Source organism: Anser cygnoides, chromosome 15 (genome assembly GCF_040182565.1).
Source record: "Anser cygnoides isolate HZ-2024a breed goose chromosome 15, Taihu_goose_T2T_genome, whole genome shotgun sequence".
In the NCBI taxonomy this organism is placed as follows: domain Eukaryota; kingdom Metazoa; phylum Chordata; class Aves; order Anseriformes; family Anatidae; genus Anser; species Anser cygnoides.
Window position 1 is genome coordinate 5,207,784 of NC_089887.1, and position 18,007 is coordinate 5,225,790.

The 18,007-nt window shown below is 41.9% G+C and overlaps 1 protein-coding gene across 4 annotated transcripts in view; it reads left to right on the forward strand.

The window, feature by feature from the left end:
* The window catches only part of SNX8 (sorting nexin 8), a 28,520-nt gene that overhangs the window by 2,813 nt on the left and 7,700 nt on the right, over positions 1 to 18,007 (forward strand). Inside the window, exons 1-8 of one of the 4 annotated variants that reach the window (XM_048059761.2) lie at positions 1,500 to 1,645; positions 2,445 to 2,526; positions 9,393 to 9,583; positions 12,369 to 12,486; positions 15,340 to 15,461; positions 15,821 to 15,901; positions 16,862 to 17,022; positions 17,433 to 17,565. In XM_048059761.2, the coding sequence (XP_047915718.1) occupies positions 2,493 to 2,526; positions 9,393 to 9,583; positions 12,369 to 12,486; positions 15,340 to 15,461; positions 15,821 to 15,901; positions 16,862 to 17,022; positions 17,433 to 17,565 (840 nt within the window). In that variant the 5' untranslated portion in view covers positions 1,500 to 1,645; positions 2,445 to 2,492. Of the gene's footprint in view, positions 1 to 1,459; positions 1,646 to 2,444; positions 2,527 to 9,392; positions 9,584 to 12,368; positions 12,487 to 15,339; positions 15,462 to 15,820; positions 15,902 to 16,861; positions 17,023 to 17,432; positions 17,566 to 18,007 lie in introns of those variants that run through there. The other 3 variants (XM_048059778.2, XM_048059754.2, XM_048059770.2) reach the window with 3 other exon arrangements.

Sequence of the window (18,007 nt, forward strand, 5' to 3'; positions counted from 1 at the left end):
GGAAAAAATGTGTAGCGCTTAGTTTTCTGAAGTGCTGAGCCTGCAGAACTCTCCACTCGGCTGCTGTATAAACACGATTTGAAGGGCCTCTCAGCATAAATAATGCCATGCTTTCTTAATTTTATACATGGATTTAGTCTGCACCCATGGTTGTGGGGAAGTAGCACTGAGGGAAGAGGCAGAAGGAAAAGGAGAATCAGTCAAGTCATTCATGTCTTTGTAGCAGCATGAAAAATTTCAAGGGAAAGCATTATGATTGTAGTGACAGCTGAAAAAATTCTGACTATAATTTTCTGTGGTTTAGTTCTCTTTACATATAGTGGAGATAATTGTTTATCTTCCAAATATTTATAAGGAACATTAATTAGTGAATGAATCTAATACTGTGGATGTTAGAAACATAAAGCATTATTATGGCTTGGTAGCGTCTTAATCTGGAGATCCAAAATCTATACAAACTTTTGTGTCTTGCTTGTTTGATGGTGTTTTTAGGAAAAGCACTGCGCAAAACATATATCTTATTTTCTACCAGCGTCAGCTGTATCGTTCCTGATTAATAGAGCATAAAAGAAGTGGAAAAAAATATTGCTAATTAAATTAGAGGCATTCATGCCTGAAATTCTTATTTTAGGCAGTTTTAGAAAATGTATTTGCATTTCAGATGTTTGTATTTCTGTGCTTTCCTGAATAGGACCATGTTTGCTTTTACCGTATCTACTTTTATTAGTGCATTCCTTCTGGTGCACAGTATAAAATGCTTCAATTGCTTTTCCTTTGGAGAATACAAACAAAAACAAATTTATCTTCAGTAATGCTTCATAAAAATCTAAATGCATCCAAAATGTAAAAAAAAAAAATATATATTCAGTATAGGAAACATCCCAATTGCTTGACTGAGTTGCAGCAGAAATTAAATGCTGTGGAAAAACTTAAGAAAACACACCAAAAAGTTGTCTTGGTGTATGTTATCTGACTTGCAATGTGGAGTCCAGCCCCCTTTGCTGTATGCCTTCAAGGACAGCCTTATTACCACTGCCACCAATTTATTTCCTCACATAGCACACTGAATTCTGCCTGGAAGTTCACATTCCCATCCACCGCCCTTCTCAGCTTCCAGACGAAAAAAAAAATAATAATTCGATTTTGGAATAAAGCCTGCATTAGGCGTGTGAGCCGATCACTTCTGTAAGACGTCTGAACGACTTAGGATCAACCCCGGCGCGGTTTCGAGGCGCTCCGAGCCCTGCAGCAGCAGCGGGGACAAGCTGCCCCCCCTCTGAGCGCCCGAGCCCCAGCCCGGCGACCTTGAGGCCCGGGACCCGAAGCACACGTTTGAGTTCGGCCTCCTCGGGGCCGTTCCCGTGCCCGGAGGCGCTCGGACGCGCCACAGCCGCAGAAGGAAGGGGCCGGCCCCGGCTCTCCCGCGGGACTCCGGCCGCTGGGAGGCGGCGTGGGCCGCCCCAAACCCCACCGCGAGCGGCCCCCAGCCCCTCTCCCGGCCCCGGCCCCGAGGCGGGAGGCGGCCTCCCCCGGCCGCTCCGCCCGCGCTGCGGAGGAAGGGGAGGGCGGCCGCCGGCCCCCGGCCTCACATGACCGAGGGCTGCCGCGATGGAGGGCGAGCCGCCCGCCGGCACCGCCGCCACAGGTACGGGGCGACGTGGGGCTGCCTCCCGCCGGCACCCGGTGCCCGCCGCCCGGCTCCGGGGACGCCGCTTCTCGCCCCCCCCACCCCCCGCGGGAGGCTCGGGGCTCCTCGGGAGGGCTCGGGGCTGCTCGCCCCGCCGAAACCTGAGGTAAAAAGGGGCCGCCTTGCCCTCCTCGCCCCCCGGGGGGCGGCTCCGTACCGCTGCTTGCTGGCCGAGCCCCCCTCCCGGGCAGGTTTCGGGCTGAGGGGGCGCCCCGCGGCTTTGCCCCCCGAGTCGCGGCCGGCTGTCGGAGGTGCCGGCAGGGCTGGGTTTCGCCTGGTGCATTCGGTGACGCGGTGGGGGCTCGGGGAAGGCTGGCAGGGGCAGACACCGTCCCGGGCGCTGCCTCTCCTCTCCCTGCTGGCCCCAGCCCGAGGAGCGAGGAGCCGCCCGGAGCCGAGCCGGGGCTGGGGTGCCAGCAGCGAAAGGAGCCGTGGGGGGAGCTCGGGGGTGAGTCAGGAAAGAGTAACCGCTAAACTCGCTTAAACTGAGGAAACTTTGAGAGGAAAACGCTTCTCTGAAGTGCTCTTCAAGTGCCTGGAGTTTCACGCTGACGGTTACTGCGTGTTTTGTTTTTTCTCTTTGGAAAGAGAAGCTGGTAGGGGGTCACAGGTGAGTTAATGTTTATGTAGGGTAGGGTGATTCGGTTGGATTATATTCAGGATCCAGTATAAGTGTTCTTTTGATAGGCCTCTGACACTCCTGATGCAGATAACGCATTAATAAATAAATAAATTATTTTGGAATATTTCTGTCCAGGACTGATGTAAGATATTGGGATATTGAGCAGCAGCCTTTGTGGAAAAAATGTCCTACTGTATCAAAGAGAGAGCTCACTCAGGTATGTCTATTACGGTTTTACCATCTGCTTCAGGAGCCTTATAGAGATAAAACTGAGCTGTCTTTGAGTGTTTTTGGTCTGATTCACTTCCACGCTAGTGATGGTACTTCTATAACTGACCTACTCAGCCTTGTTTAGAAAATTCATCTCTCTTTGACAGAGGTTATATTGTGTAAACAGAGACAGCAGCTCATGACCTTAGTGAAATAAAAGTATGCCGTGAAAGGAGGCATCTTTTTAATTTCTAGCATCGTGCTGTGGTTTTGGTGATCTTGGGAATTTGATACTCATACTTTACATTTTCAGAGATCAGCAATTTGTCAGTGAGTATTCTAGTAGGATCTAAATCTCTCGCGTAATACTGAGCATCCTGAAAGGGCCTACTGAGGCGCACCTATAACAGGACACACACATTCTTAATTTCACAAGATTAAAAGTACTTTAACACAAGCAAAAGATAAGATAACATCTAATGTATTAAAATAATTTCTGCTAAGTTACTGGTATTGCTTTTTTTTTTTTTTTGACTCTTGTTCCCCTTTGAGCCTGTTTTGCAATGACTGCAGGGAGCTAATCCAGGTGTGCTGTCTGGAGAGGAAGGGGGGTGTCTCCTTGCCTTCTAGTGGAAAATCTTTAACTGTGTGTGCAGGCAGTGGGGGGGTTTGGTAGGGAACGCCGTACTAGTTGCAGATGGTAGAATTTGAACATAACCACTTGGATTGCCCCCAGAACTTCCGAGTTGTAGTAGGTTGGCATGGGTTGATGGAGAGAAATGGGGCAGTTACAGGCATCAAACTGGTACAAAAGGATGGGAGCTTTTCAACAGAACTTGAGATATGAATGACCTTGTTCAGTACACACAAAATGTGTAAAAAGACCATCCAAAGGCTGGACTGGCACATCATTTTTTAATACTTAACACTTAGGTCAAATTTTTGGCCAGTGTGATTAAGAGGATGAGAAATGTGCAAGGAAGATAAGAAATAAAATAAAGGAAAATTTCTTCTGACAGGGTTTTCTTGGAAAGGGACGTTTGTGGGAACTTGGCAATTTTATAGTTAAGACAAACTGCTGTTGTAAAAGACTTGTGTGGGAATTTAGGTGGAATATAGCTATGTGGCTAACGGCTTTCTGAGAACTACAGTCACAGAAGGAGGCTTCTGCAGAAGACTTGCATGTATTGTGTCTGAATTTTCACGCTTCCAACCTCTTTGCTAGAGCTGGGTGTGAAGGAGGATAGTTCAGCAGTCTTCCACTGGGAGCAGAAAGCTGTCCTAGTCAGGCTTTGACTTCTGTCTCTGTAGCCTTTGCGAACGTTCCTCGATGGACTTTACTCCCTTAATACTGTTACTTCTTCAGTTCATTGTATAGCCCCATCTCACTTTGTATTTGCTACGGCTTGGGACTGTGGCCGCACAGCTGACTGGCTGATGGAATGTGAAGGAATGTGTTCCTTGTATTCCCAGACTGGGAAATTGCTTAATTAATCACTTGATCTAGCAGCACGGTTAAAAGAGCAGGGCACTAGGTTTAAAGTTAGTTCTGTGTTCTGGCACGCATATCTGTGACATTGTAAGGAGATAACTTGCCTTTTTTCTTCCCTCACTTTCTGCCTGCTGGATGTGATGATGATACTTTGAGAAGCCTATAGCTGCAGGGGAATGCAGAAATGCTAGCATTTTTTTTTTTTTAATTATTATTAAATAAAGCGTAGATACTTCACATGAATACTTTTGAGTTGTAACATTACTTCTCTGCTTCATTGTGGAAAGCGCCAAGTCCTGAATAGCAATATGAAATTTAGCAATCTGAAGGGAAGAAAACCAAACCACCACAAAACAACAGAATCATCCCCACGTCCTCAAAATAGAGGAAAAAACAACCCAGACCAGCCAGCACAGAACACGCATTTGATATGCGTACTGAGAAGGCTGGGGATTTTAAGGAGGAAAGCAAAATGTTAGAACCTGTATTCCAACGTCTAGGCTTTTGACAGAGTATATGTTACTTTATCATGTTTTGGTGTTGGATGGTTTGTATTTACAAATGAAATGTTGGGAAGAGGGAAGGCCACAATCACACCATCTCTTAATGAGAGTGAAACTAAGTAAGATAACTTTCCTTGTACCTGTTAACACAGACCTCTCCTTCGTGTTGAACATAGATTTGTGAATTGCTTTTGTTGGTCAAATTAGGCTGATTCTTTTACGTTGCTCCTTTCTAAATAATAACAGTGTGGTTTAAAGTTCCTTATAAAACGTTAGTTGCATACAGTTGTCTCAAAAAGATACGTAATGCCCTTAATAAGAAGAAAGTCCTTTTTTTTTTTGGTGGGACTTCTGTTTTTTTTTTTTTCCTTGTCTTTAGGGGATTTCAAATTATGTTTTTTTATTTTTTTTTAAAAAAAAGGGGAAGGGAATGGACTTGAAATTGTAGCTGAAGTCTGTGTCAGCTTTTAGAGAAGCTGGTATGGACACTGAAAGGGAGTTCTGGAATTAAGGAGGAATGTGTTTGACAGAACAAGGGGGAAAGGCATTTCCATAATTCCTGAGGCTTTTCATGAGAAGACAGAAAGGAAGGGGAAATGCTGATGAATTATATTTACATTGCTGTTAGAGTATGCCTGACCCAGCAGCCTTCAGTTTTGCCAGGAGGAAATCTGAGGTATCGGTGTACAAAAATGCATGGTTCTTTTACTCCCCTGCGTTTCCTGTGAGTTGGATTACCTCTACTCCGTAAGGCCGTGGCCTGTGATAACGAGGAGGAAATCTTAGTTATTTCTCCTAAAGGCTTTCCTTCCTTTCAGATTCCTTTCTGCTTATAGAAGATCTGCCACAAATGTAATAAGTAATTCTATGGCATCTTCTATATAAGCGTGTCTAATAAATTTAGCGGATTAACACCCAAGTATAATACAGAGTTACGCTTGGCAGCCATCTGTGAAACAGAGATAAACCCTCCAAATGTGGCTGACAGAGCCTCAGTGGGGAAGGGAGATCTGCTCTGTGATTTGCAAGCTACGCTTCCAGTCCTTGTATTGCCCCTCTCTCCTACGTGTGCCTGTAAAACTCGTGTGCAGCTAATCAGAGACTTGAAATTCCACACATGTATGGCTGTAGAAGTCTTTGAGTGAGGAACCCAGTAACTCTGCGGAGGGCAGGTTGCTGTCCGGTTGTATGTAAGGGAGCCGTGAGCTCAGGGTGCTAACTACAGCTTGAAATGTGTGGCATAAAGTTTTGGTTGTTCCCGGGATAAGTTTCTCAGCTCCTTTCAGTCTAAAGGCTACCTGACTTCTTACCAAAAAATAAAAAAATGATGCAGTGTTTTCACACTTGTTTTCTTTTATAATAAAACAACAACAAAAAAAACGGGCTATGCTTTGAATGCTTCTTTAAACTTCTATTTCTTGTCTTCTTGCTGCCTGTCTGTTTGCTCATGTGTATTTTTTTTAGCTTTTATTTTAAATTGTTTTCAGTTATACCAGGCTACTTCCTTATGTCTTATTGACAACAGATTGAGAAACTCTACTGTAGCAAAAGGATAGCTTTTACAAAAAGCTGATTGAATTTTATCTGCTTCCCTGTATGGGCATCCATTCCCTACCTCCTTTCTATATTCATTTACTGCTCTATTTATATAAACTTTGTTAGATGATGATCTGAGACCAAAGGGAATGTTTTCAAAATTAGCTGTTCTCAAGGAGCGCGCGTGATGGGAAACATTAAGTGTGTTGTTACAATGCATGTAAATCCTTGTATTGGTTGAACACAGGAGCTCATACCAATGAGTTCACACTATTATCCACCATTCCTGGCCAGGGCTCTCGAGGCTGTTTCTGAATTGACTCTTTAGTAAGTAGAATGAAAGGTGGGCTGATGAATAGTTTAAGGATACATTCTTCTGCGGGGTTAATGTTAATGCCAGAATGGTGTTTTCCAGACCAGGTTAACAGTTCCAAAGTAATCTTACAGTGTTCTCAGACTGGTGTTTGGGGGTGCACGTTCACCCTGACTAGCTGTCTTGTTGATGTGGAAGAGATGATTAGTTAAACAGTAATTATTCAGACTTGTTTGTATGACTTTAGATATTTAGACAAGGTGGGATCTAAAGAAGCTACAGAGTATTTCAGGAAGAGCCGGACGTGTGAAGTGCTGAGAAAAGAAGGTATTTCCTGAAGGTGAAGTTTAGAAAGCAAATTTAGAGAGTAACTTGATGAAAAGTGGCAAAGCATTTCACATGAAAGAAGCAGCATGACTGATTTGATGAAGGAACGTCGAGTCTTGACTAGATCTGGCCGTGGGGCTTCGCTCTGCACTTGTCTTTGGGGTAACGTGGGTTCAGGTCTCTGTAACGAGTAGGAGAGACCTCAACATCGGGGGCTGACAGTTTGGATCATGCATCAGATTTCAGGAGTTACGGATGAAATACTGAAGGATTCACAGCTCATCCTGTTGGTCTTTTCTCCCGGTACTTACTTTTCCCACTGGGGGTTTTAGTAGTTCAGATGGTGCCGAGCCCCAGAGCAGGGAGCAGTTTGTGCCATGAAATTCCTGCTTTGTCTGCTGGCCAGCAGGAAAACGGAAAGCAGGGAGAGTGGTGCAGCAGGCAGGAGGAGCGTTGTGCTGGTGCAGGTTGGCACTGCTCTCAGGAAGCAGGTGGGCTGCATTTTGGCTAGCCTCTTTGGGGAGACTGGCTCGCTGTGACTTCCTCTGAGAGGTGAGCTGCTGGTTCAGCACCACAGAGGACTGTGGAATTCCGTCAGGGTGTGCGTGCGTGCATGGCAGAAATAACAAAATCTCCCGTGTCACATTGCATCTCATTGATGTGTCTTGAGCAATTAAAACCAAGAATTACAAGGGCGTGCACCCGGAGAACCGCTGCTCTGGGGAGTGAGGCTGCCTTGTGCACTTCATGCTGCTCTCTTTGTGTATTTTTAGGGCTTCCCCTTGGGAGTATGGTTTATTATAACCGTGCTGCACCATCAAGTGTCAGGTGGGAGGATTTTACTACAGGAGAAAATCGTGTAAAGATCGTGTGCTTTATTCTCTGAATTTGGAGTTTTCTTTCTTCCTTTCCTTCTCAGTTCAGCATCTGTCTGAAAAGCGGATACACAGATGTGTGTGTTACCACTTTATCCAGCAGTGTCCCTTGTCAGCGTTGAATTAGCTCACGTTTTCACTACAAATTTCTGGTAATTAACTGGAGCTCTTCAGAAGCTGTTTGTAGGTGGGGTTAATAGGCGATACATTATTCCATTAAAGCAGAGGTGTTAAGACTTGCTTCTCTGAGTCACGTTTGCAGGAATCTGGAGCCTGATGAGACATGTGGGATAAGGTCATTTGTCCTGGATTAGGTTTGGTTTCCTTAAGCCATTTACAAAACAAAGGCTGCAACTGTCTATCTGAGGGATTGGAGGTTGCCTCCCCATTTTCCAGGGCCTTGAGCACATGAAGGAACAGGTGGGAAATCCTTATCAGGAGGTCAGGGCTGTCAAGGTAAAGTTATGAATCTGTATCTTCCTGAGGGAACTTCTCACCAACCTTTTGAACTATGTATCAAGGCTCACAGGAAAACTTCTTGCTTCTATAGTGCTACTGTCTTTTTGTGATATCAAAATTTTAGACGTGTTTAAGTGCTGTAACTTTGGCACACTTGCAAGGAGGGGATTGTTAATACTGCTCAGCTTTTCTAGGTGGGTTTTCATCGGTGGATACAACTTGTTTTGTAAAAGAACTTGCTCACAGTATCCCTTTTAACCAGATGTATGCAGAGAGGAAGCAACCCCTCTGTTCCAGACCCAGGTATGGGTTGAACAGATTCCAGGGTTATGGCCACATTTTTCACCCTGTTGCTGGCTTTTCATATGTGTAAGATGGGTGGAAAAAGTGATAGCTTTGTGAAAACAGGGTAAGCTGTGTTTGCAGTCACACAACATGTAGTTATGAAGTCAAGTTCAGATAGTGGGCTTGGGTCAGTCATTAAGAGAGCATTCCAAATCATCCTCTTTTCCCCTTCTTTGGTGTAGTCTGCCTTCCAGGGCCATGCTCTTAGAGCCGTCTTTATTCACTTTTGCATCTTGCTGAGAATTAGTTAGGATTTCTGTCTGTCCAAAGCTATCCAGCTATAGCTGAATTCACTGTAAAAACCAAAACCAAACCACAACAAAATAACCCTATCCTGTTTATTTTTTAGCTACAAGCAGTAGAATCAATGTATTTGGAAGCTATTTCCTGAGCTAGCTGTGATGGAGTAAACTGTCTTGTTGGTAGACATTACTAGGATCCTTGTTCTCCTGCTATTGAACTTAACGTATTGACATAGTAAATTACCACAAATCATGCATGCTCTAGCATATTGTCATACACTTTAATATAATTATGTCAAGCAAAGTGTCTCTTTCCTTTGTAATGGCCTGTGAAATTAATGTATTAGATTTCTGCAGTGCAGTAAAATAGCACATTTTCTTCACTTCCATGAGTTGTTATAGGCAGGATCCAAAAGTGCTGAGCTAGGGTTTCGTTCATTTTGGCAGATCCTGCTGTGGTGGGAGCTGGACAGACAGGAAATGCAGGCCTCCTAGCTGATTCACGGAACAAATTTGGCCTGTGATTCTTCTTTTGCTTCGTGGAGATGGCTTTCTGACTCGGTGTAATTGGTAGCGCTCCTGGGTGTAGCGAAGAGGGAGGTTCCAGTGTCTCGAACGTGTGGGAAGTAGCATAGCCTCCTGGGGGAGGAGTGGCTTCGGTGCTCTTCTGGTCATGTTGCACCACTGCAGGAGCACCGAGGGAAGAGAATATTTTAAGGCTCCTTCTTTCAGTTTATCTTTGCAGGGTCTACTGGACTGTTTTTCCCTTTTTGTCTTTTAGATTTGGCAAAGCCTCCAGTAAATGAACCGAGGGAACCGGAACAATTTCTAATGCAGGCGCCCCAGGGAAATCCACTGCTGCTTTCCCACACCCTCCAAGAGCTATTGAGCAAGGATAGTGTGCAGGTGGAGCTTATACCTGAGAAGAAGGGCCTTTTTCTGAAACATGTGGAATATGAGGTTTCCAGCAAGGTAATGTGAACAAGCAATGCTCTTAGTGAGAATGTGCCTTCTCAGGAATGTCCACGCAGTTGCTTTTGGCAAAGTCTCGTCTGATTTGATAGGCGTGTTGGGTGATGCTGGTTTCGAGTAGGCCGGTTGTATTGATTTGCTTTAAATGCACCAGCCCAGTGCTTTCTTGACCTATGTTTTGGCAGTATGATACATCTTGTAGCTGAGGTCTGATGCGTAGTCGGCTAGTTCTGCAAAGTGAGTGGATACCATTAGAAGTGCTAACCCACCTGAGCTCTCTAGAAAAGCAGATGTATAGCATAAATGGAATGATTCCGTAACGGATTGGTGTCTGCTACTGCATATCTCAGACTATTTAGAGCTTGTGAAGAAATCATATTGGCAGTGCTAAACTGCAATCCTTTATAAACAGAAAAGGTACTGCAAATCCTTCCGCAGAGTCTAGGCCGCTTCCAGAGTACTTGCCCTAATCCTGACCTCAGGGTTCTGCTCTTGGTATCAGTGAAGACTGAAGGTGATGTATCTTTTCTTATTTACGGCACAGCCAGTGAAATAGCTCTCCAGGATCTTCTGTATGTTTTTTCAAGAAAGAAATTGGTTCTATTCAAAATGGACCGTGAGCAATTTGCAGCTCCCAGGCCACCAAAGCACCAGTTAGTGAATAGCACTCAAACCATTGTGGTCACCGTTGTCGATATTCAGCATCACGTTTGGGTCCCTTACCTGCAGTGACGGCTGGGGCTTTAGGCTGATGTCTGTAAGTTGCTCAAAGACTGTTGTGTGGGGGAAAAGGGCAGACAGGGAATGTTTCTGTGGGTTCCTTAGGGCTCTGGTTCTGCCTGCAATATCAAGACACTGGACTGAGACCCTGGTGGTCTCTCTAGGTATTAAATTTAGGAAGAAACCGTTGCCAGTTCCTTTCAGTTGCTGTCATCCCTCTCAGTTCTAGCTGTAGAACTATGCTTCTGGGAGAAGAAACAGCTTGGCTTTGCACTTCGTCTAAGACCTGCAACACAAATCAGCATCAGATTTCAAATCAGACAGGGGGAGGCCCTAAGGGCTGTAGCCGTTGTGCTCCAGTTATAGGTCTCCTTGCTTTATTTCTGAAAATTCATAGCAGCAGAGTAAGGGGTGCGTGATGTGCAATGCAAAAGTAGTGAGAATGCATATAGTCATATGTAGTCTTTCTTACTAGCTGTTCAGTAGATCAATGTGTAGTAGTAGTGGTTGTTTTTTGGTTTTTGCTTTTATTTTTAATTATTTTTTAAGGACTTTTACCTCTCAATTATCTCCTTGTAGTTGCCACTTAACTCCTTTTGGAATGAATACCCAGTTTCCTTGGTCTGTTCTACATACTGATCTGAGAAAGGCAGAGTTAAAGGCTAAGGTTTTAATGGATCTTTAAATGTTTGTTTATAGATCTAGCATCAAGGTCTCTCTTTGTCTTATGAGGTTCACTTAAAAGGTCAGTCATTTGGGCTAATACTTAACGTGATCTAAGTTTGTTTTGCCACCTCTGGATCTGAAGCTGATTTAAGGAAAGTTCCCAAGAGCTAAAGCAGGCACTTGCAGTACTTCAAGAAAGGAGCTCTTTAGGGCGCTTGAGTATTGGCACTAGTTCTAAGTGTTCTGTCTAATTTGAAAGAACAGGGAGTTTGAGGGAGTGGGAGTGCGGAACCACTACAGATTTAGATATGTTTGCCATTTTTTAGGAAACTACTTCTCCTTTCCATTTCCTCTTGTGTGTGAATGGAGTGTGGCATACACTTTTACCTGAAATCTTACTCTCATAAGAACGTTACCTCTATTCATAATGGAAGGGTGGCTGCATTTAGAGACTTCTCTCCCTCTTTCCCATCACAAGACCTCTAAAAATAAGGAATATTTTATTTCTGCAGCCTCTCTGTGAGATTTTCTTCTTTTCTTTTCTTTTTTCTTTTCTTTTTTCTTTTCTTTTTTCTTTTCTTTTTTCTTTTCTTTTTTCTTTTCTTTTTTCTTTTCTTTTTTCTTTTCTTTTTTCTTTTCTTTTTTCTTTTCTTTTTTCTTTTCTTTTTTCTTTTCTTTTTTCTTTTCTTTTTTCTTTTCTTTTTTCTTTTCTTTTTTCTTTTCTTTTTTCTTTTCTTTTTTCTTTTCTTTTTTCTTTTCTTTTTTCTTTTCTTTTTTCTTTTCTTTTTTCTTTTCTTTTTTCTTTTCTTTTTTCTTTTCTTTTTTCTTTTCTTTTTTCTTTTCTTTTCTTTTCTTTTCTTTTCTTTTCTTTTCTTTTCTTTTTTCTTTTCTTTTCTTTTCTTTTCTTTTCTTTTCTTTTCTTTTCTTTTCTTTTCTTTTCTTTTCTTTTCTTTTCTTTTCTTTTCTTTTCTTTTCTTTTCTTTTCTTTTCTTTTCTTTTCTTTTCTTTTCTTTTCTTTTCTTTTCTTTTCTTTTCTTTTCTTTTCTTTTCTTTTCTTTTCTTTTCTTTTCTTTTCTTTTCTTTTCTTTTCTTTTCTTTTCTTTTCTTTTCTTTTCTTTTCTTTTCTTTTCTTTTCTTTTCTTTTCTTTTCTTTTCTTTTCTTTTCTTTTCTTTTCTTTTCTTTTCTTTTCTTTTCTTTTCTTTTCTTTTCTTTTCTTTTCTTTTCTTTTCTTTTCTTTTCTTTTCTTTTCTTTTCTTTTCTTTTCTTTTCTTTTCTTTTCTTTTCTTTTCTTTTCTTTTCTTTTCTTTTCTGTGCAGCTGATGGTAGAAAATTAATGGAAATGCTACTGATTGTCCAGCCTGTGTATTGATTTTTTTTTAATTTTTTCCTCTATTGCAGAGATTCAAATGCTCGGTCTACAGGAGATACAATGACTTTGTGGTGTTCCATGAGATGCTGCTGCAGAAGTTCCCGTATCGCATGGTGCCAGCACTACCACCCAAGAGGATGCTGGGAGGTAAATTTGGGTCGGTCTTTTGTCTGGAGGAGTTGCAGTGTGGGTGTGATCAAGATGAAACCAATGAAAATAAATACTTGAAAGAATTGAATGTCCTTGCTTCTGCTTGGCTCAGAAAACAATTCTGAGAATTTAATAAATGATTTGGAGCTGTGAATTATTGCTGTCCCAGAAGTCTTTATAGGTAACACAATCAAAAATTTCAGTGTGTGTGTCTTTTTTTTTTTTCCCCCCGTACATCTTGGTGTTTAATAACCTTTCTGGTAAGATTCAAGGAGTAATTCTACAAAAAAGCATGGCAGAGTTGTGGCTATCATATTTTTAGGAAAATAGGTTATGATGATCATGTGTGCTTTGTGATGATCATATGATCTTTTGTAGAATTGCTACCGTGCTGTTGAACAACTCAAGTATGTAGCGCAGCGTGCTGTTTTGTGAGGTGCTCAGAATAGGAAAGGTTAGTGGAAATACCATTGTTTTTCTGGAGTGAGAGAAGACTAAACATAAAAAAAATAAATAATACATTATAAGGCTTTAGACTGCAGAGAAACTTACTGTGTAAAAACAACAGCCAGTATGTAGGATAACCAGAAATTAAAAACTGAGGCTGGAATGTCAGTTCACTCAGGTATATTGTAGCTATTAGAACAGAAGCCAACAAAGTATCCCAAGACTGAAAGCATGTTGAAGTTCGTTCTGCTACATTTTTCAATAATCAAAAATACTGGCATTGTTTTAAAACTTTTATTATTTAAAATGATGCATATCTGTATAAAATTCTATCTTGTTTTATGCTTTATCTGTGGAAGAAAAAGCTTTTCATTGGTTTGTCTCCTGCCTATGCTGCTAAGCTTGTTTCAAAAAATAATTGATTTCAGTCAAGGAGTCTGTGTATTGCTACAATAAAAAGGAACTGGTAAACAGTGAACAGAGTAGGATTTATAGCAAACCAGAACAAGGCAAAATAATACTATTGAAAAGCTTCAATGGTCATATTTTTTTTATGATGGAATGCGAATTGTAAAGACCTTTCTTTTGAGGTTGTGAAAACCGGTCTGTTGAATTTGGCCTGATTCAGTGTTCTCAGCCAGATTTTCCAGAATTTCCACTTCATGCAACACCTGTGAGCAAAGTGACCTTCTCTGATTTATCTTGGTGGAGAGAGGATGCTTGAAAGAAGTTTCCAATACATATGCTTTGTCAGTTGCTTATTTCCTGGCGTTTCTGATGTGTTGATACTTCTGTGCGTTCACTGGTGCATTTCTTCCCATACATATCAAATGTTTAAAAAAAAAATCTGGCAGGATTTGTTCCCAAACTGCGCTAGTAGTACAGTCCTAACATAGTCCAAAACTGCGTGGAGGCAGAGAGTGGTGATTGCCTTTAGTCCAGTTACTCTGTATATAGAAAAGCTGTGTAAGTGGTGTTAAATAGAAACTGCAAACAGGAAAAAGGAAATGGAATGGGTAGTTCTTGTTTCTGAGTATGTTAATGTTCTGATAAATGGAACTGTACAGCGCAGTATTTGACAGATCAGTGTAGATGTGTGACTCTTGCACGTTCCTTAGTCCCACTGCCCGATGGATAAAGCTGTGTGACTTGTACGCTCCTGTAGTAAGTTACTCTCTTACCTCCGTGTTGGTGTAACATGGTCTTGGTAAAACACGGCATAACATCTGTCTGTCAGATGAAGGAGGGTTGATAGTCTGCTCTGCTCATTTTGGAGGATGGCAGCAAACTGGGACAGATCATGTAGGAAGTGAGTGGATGACTTCTGAAATCTCCGTGTAGGCTAAAGTACGAACAAACCACAATCAAGATGTGGAACACTAATGAATGAAAAAATAATTTGATGATCACCTTACTAAAGATAATTATAGAGACTTCCTGCAGCCTGTAAACTCCCAGCTTAAACGTGAAGGCACCTTTTGTAAATTTTAGGTATCCATTTGCCTGTGCGTTCTTTTAATTTCAGTTCTGCTACTTCCTGTTCCTTCAGATTTATTTTGATATATTTTTCCACTTTTCCTGAAAAGATGCTAGCATCTCTGATTTACTGCTTTGCAGCAGTATCACCTGATTGAACCTCTTTGCTGCTTCAGGAAGAAAGATGAGCTGAACTTCTTTTAGTTTAATAAGTAAAGACTTTGGGTGGATGTACTGCAGACTGTGATGCCGATAGATCTTCAGAGTACTTTCAGAAGTCTGGCATGAAAAAGATGGGTGCTGATATTGATGAAGCAACTGGATAAAAACACAACAACAACACAACTTTATTCTCCCCCTACCCACAAAATGTCTAAAAGTGCAGAGGAGGCACATTTGAGGGTGAAACACACTGAAGCTACCTTTTCAGAATAGTGAGCAAGAACTATAATCATCTGTGGGATGATCAGTTTGAAACTGGCAAGTGGTGGTGTGATTTGCATTGCAGTAGCACCCAGGAGTCCCAAACAAAATGAGATCTCCTTTGGAGGCCACCTACAGAATTCATTCAGAGGACTAAAGATATTTGCGTCCCCACAGTTTCTAAGCAGAGGGTTCAGATCTTAGGCTCAGTTGTTTGTCCTGCTTACTTGACCCGTCCTGTGGAAATCCACCCAGGGATATAAGTACAGGATTTCGGTAAGATGTAAAGAACCACTTGAAGGAATTGTTGTCCTGGTGGTCAGTCTAAAAGATGTTTTTCAGAGAGCCAACGGAGTGCCGGTGACCATTCTTTGGTTTTGTTGAAGTGCTTTAGCAAGGTTTATAAGTGTAAGGAAATTATTGGACTGAGTGCTTTCTTTTTTCTCTTTCTGAGCAGCTGTAATATGTGGTCTATTAATTGAAGTTTAATGTTCCTTCCTGTAGCCGACCGAGAATTCATAGAATCAAGAAGGAGAGCTCTGAAGCGCTTTATAAACCTGGTGGCTCGACATCCTCCTTTCTCAGAAGATGTGCTCTTGAAGCTCTTTCTGTCGTTCAGCGGCTCAGTGAGTACTTGTTAGTGATAGTCTGAGTTTGCACACCTTCCCGTAACTGCTTTCCTGGGCACAGAGTTCAGAATTGCTTTTGACTTACACATTGTTGCTCCCCGTGACAAGGAACATTTTCTCTCAATAGATATTTCTGCAGCTGGAAAGGGGAATGTAATTTCATTTGATGCCAGGATTTTGAAAATGGTAGCTGTTCTTAGGGGAATACGTGTTACGATTTCCCTTGAACTAAACCTAACCTGGATAAAGCTGTATCTGCTAAATTGTGCCTTACTATGATAATATGAGAGAACCGTGTGAACTGCCTGTGTTTCATTTAGTTTTTGCATGTTCGTTTGATTCTGTCTCTTCTTTAGGACGTACAGAATAAACTAAGAGAGTTGGTCCAGGGAGTGGGAGATGAATTTATGACCTGCAGATTAGCTACCCAGGCCAAGGTATGTATATGTATTGCTTGCAACATAGAATTCGGATTTAAATGGCTCTTTCCTCTGGGTAAATGAGTTACAGCCTTTGTTTGGTGATAGAGACCTTAGGTAGGGGAGAGTTTCCAGAGTTTGAAAGACTTTTAAACTTGTAATTTTTATAGAAAGTATATTTGACTCTTAAAGACCTGATATTTCTAGCTAAGTAGTGGTTCATGAACATGAGAAAGATTAAAGAGTGAATCCTGCTCAGAATGTGTTTCTTACTAATTAATTGTATTTGCATACCAAACAAATGAGCATACCACACCATCTAAAAGCTAATATCTAGATTGATATCTTCCACGTGTGTTCATGTCATTGTTCTTTATTTTTCTCCCTGTGGGAGAGTAATTTGGATTGTTTTAGAGAAGTCAGAAGTTCTGCATTTATATGCTTATCTTAGTGATTAGTGCTGCGGCAGATTTTAAGCATACATTTACTTTGCTCATTGAGCAATTTTAGATTGAGTTGTTGTTCAGGTTCCTGCACTGCTAGCAGAAGATTTTGCAATCGGAGCTTAATTCAGGCTCTTACCGGTGATGCACAGGTCAAAAAGAGCTTAGCTGAACTTTCAGTACGTGCTTGACTTTGCAATACTGGCAGTTAAGTAGCTTCAGATCAGAACCTGTGGGCTTGAAACCTCACAAACCCCATTTTAAATTCATAGTAGAGTTGCAGATTTTGCCAACTCTGTCTGCACCCTGTATTTGAACCTCCTTCTACCTCTGAAAGTTAGGGGTGTTTGTATGACGTCTGACTTGGAGATCTGAATTGCAAAGCTGATCTCTTCAGGGTTGCTGCAGGGTGGAGAGAGAAGGAGAGTGCAGAAGAGAAGTCTGTCTCTCTGCTGACTATATGATATGCCTAAAATTAAGATATGGGAGTATGCGTCTGATACATCCACTAGTAATGTCTCTTGCACTTCTTCAGGACTTCCTTCCAGCTGACATACAGGCCCAGTTTGCTGCCAGCAGGGAACTCATCAGAAATATTTACAATAGCTTTTACAAGCTTCGGGACCGTGCAGAGAGGATAGCTTCTCGAGCCATTGATAATGCCTCAGATCTCCTCATATTTGGAAAGGAGCTAAGGTAGGTTGGGAGAAAGAAGATTTGCCAATGTGAACATTTCTGCTGTTGCTTCATAACTGAAAACTGTTGTGAGGTTTACTTGCAAATGGTCTGGTAAGAATGGGTATTTCAGTGCATGCTGTAGGTTATTATCAAGTTTTCCTACTGCAAAAGACGAAAACGCGTGCTTTCCTCTAGGGTTGCATTCCATAGACCAACAAAAATAAAGTGCAATATTTTGACGTTAAGGTACTGACCATGTTACCTCTTCCCCCAGTATATTCACAGCACTGCTTCTGTGGCTGTGCAGTAGTAGCTCTGCACTGTGACCTGTTTAGACATTTGAAACTCTGAACTGCTTTCTGCAAATTAGTGCATGTGCTTGGTGGAGTTTGTCTCCTAGTTTTAAACATTAATTTCTGTTCTCCTAGTGCTTTAGGCTCAGACACTACACCGCTTCCTTCCTGGGCTGCGTTGAATAATAGCACATGGGGGACTCTGAAACAAGCCTTGAAGGGTCTGTCTGTTGAATTTGCACTTCTGGCAGATAAGGCTGTGCAGCAGGTGAGTTATTTATTTATTTTTAACTTTTTGTAAAACGAGGAGGGTGCATTGGTGTCTCTAGTTTCATCTTGAATCACAGTTTCTGTGGGGGTAGGCACTTAAAAAGTTTAAGAGGGACATAGTAATCCAAAGGTGCATCCTCAGCCACCAGCCTGCTTGTTCATGCTTGAATGAAAAACCTGGACTGTGTTTAAATGGGGAAAAATATAATGGGCAAAGGGGTGGAGAGAAAGGCCTGCTTTTTTTTTTTTCCTTTTAAATGGTTATCGGACAAGTTAAGTTGTACTGCTCCACTGAGCCGTCCAAAAACCCTGCGTTCTCTTATTTACCTGCTGCAGAGAATCCAGAAGAATTTCTGAATCAAGTTTTGACATTCACGTTACTTAAACACTACATGAAAGTCATTCAGACAGAAGTGTCATATTCCCGTGTAAGCGTACAG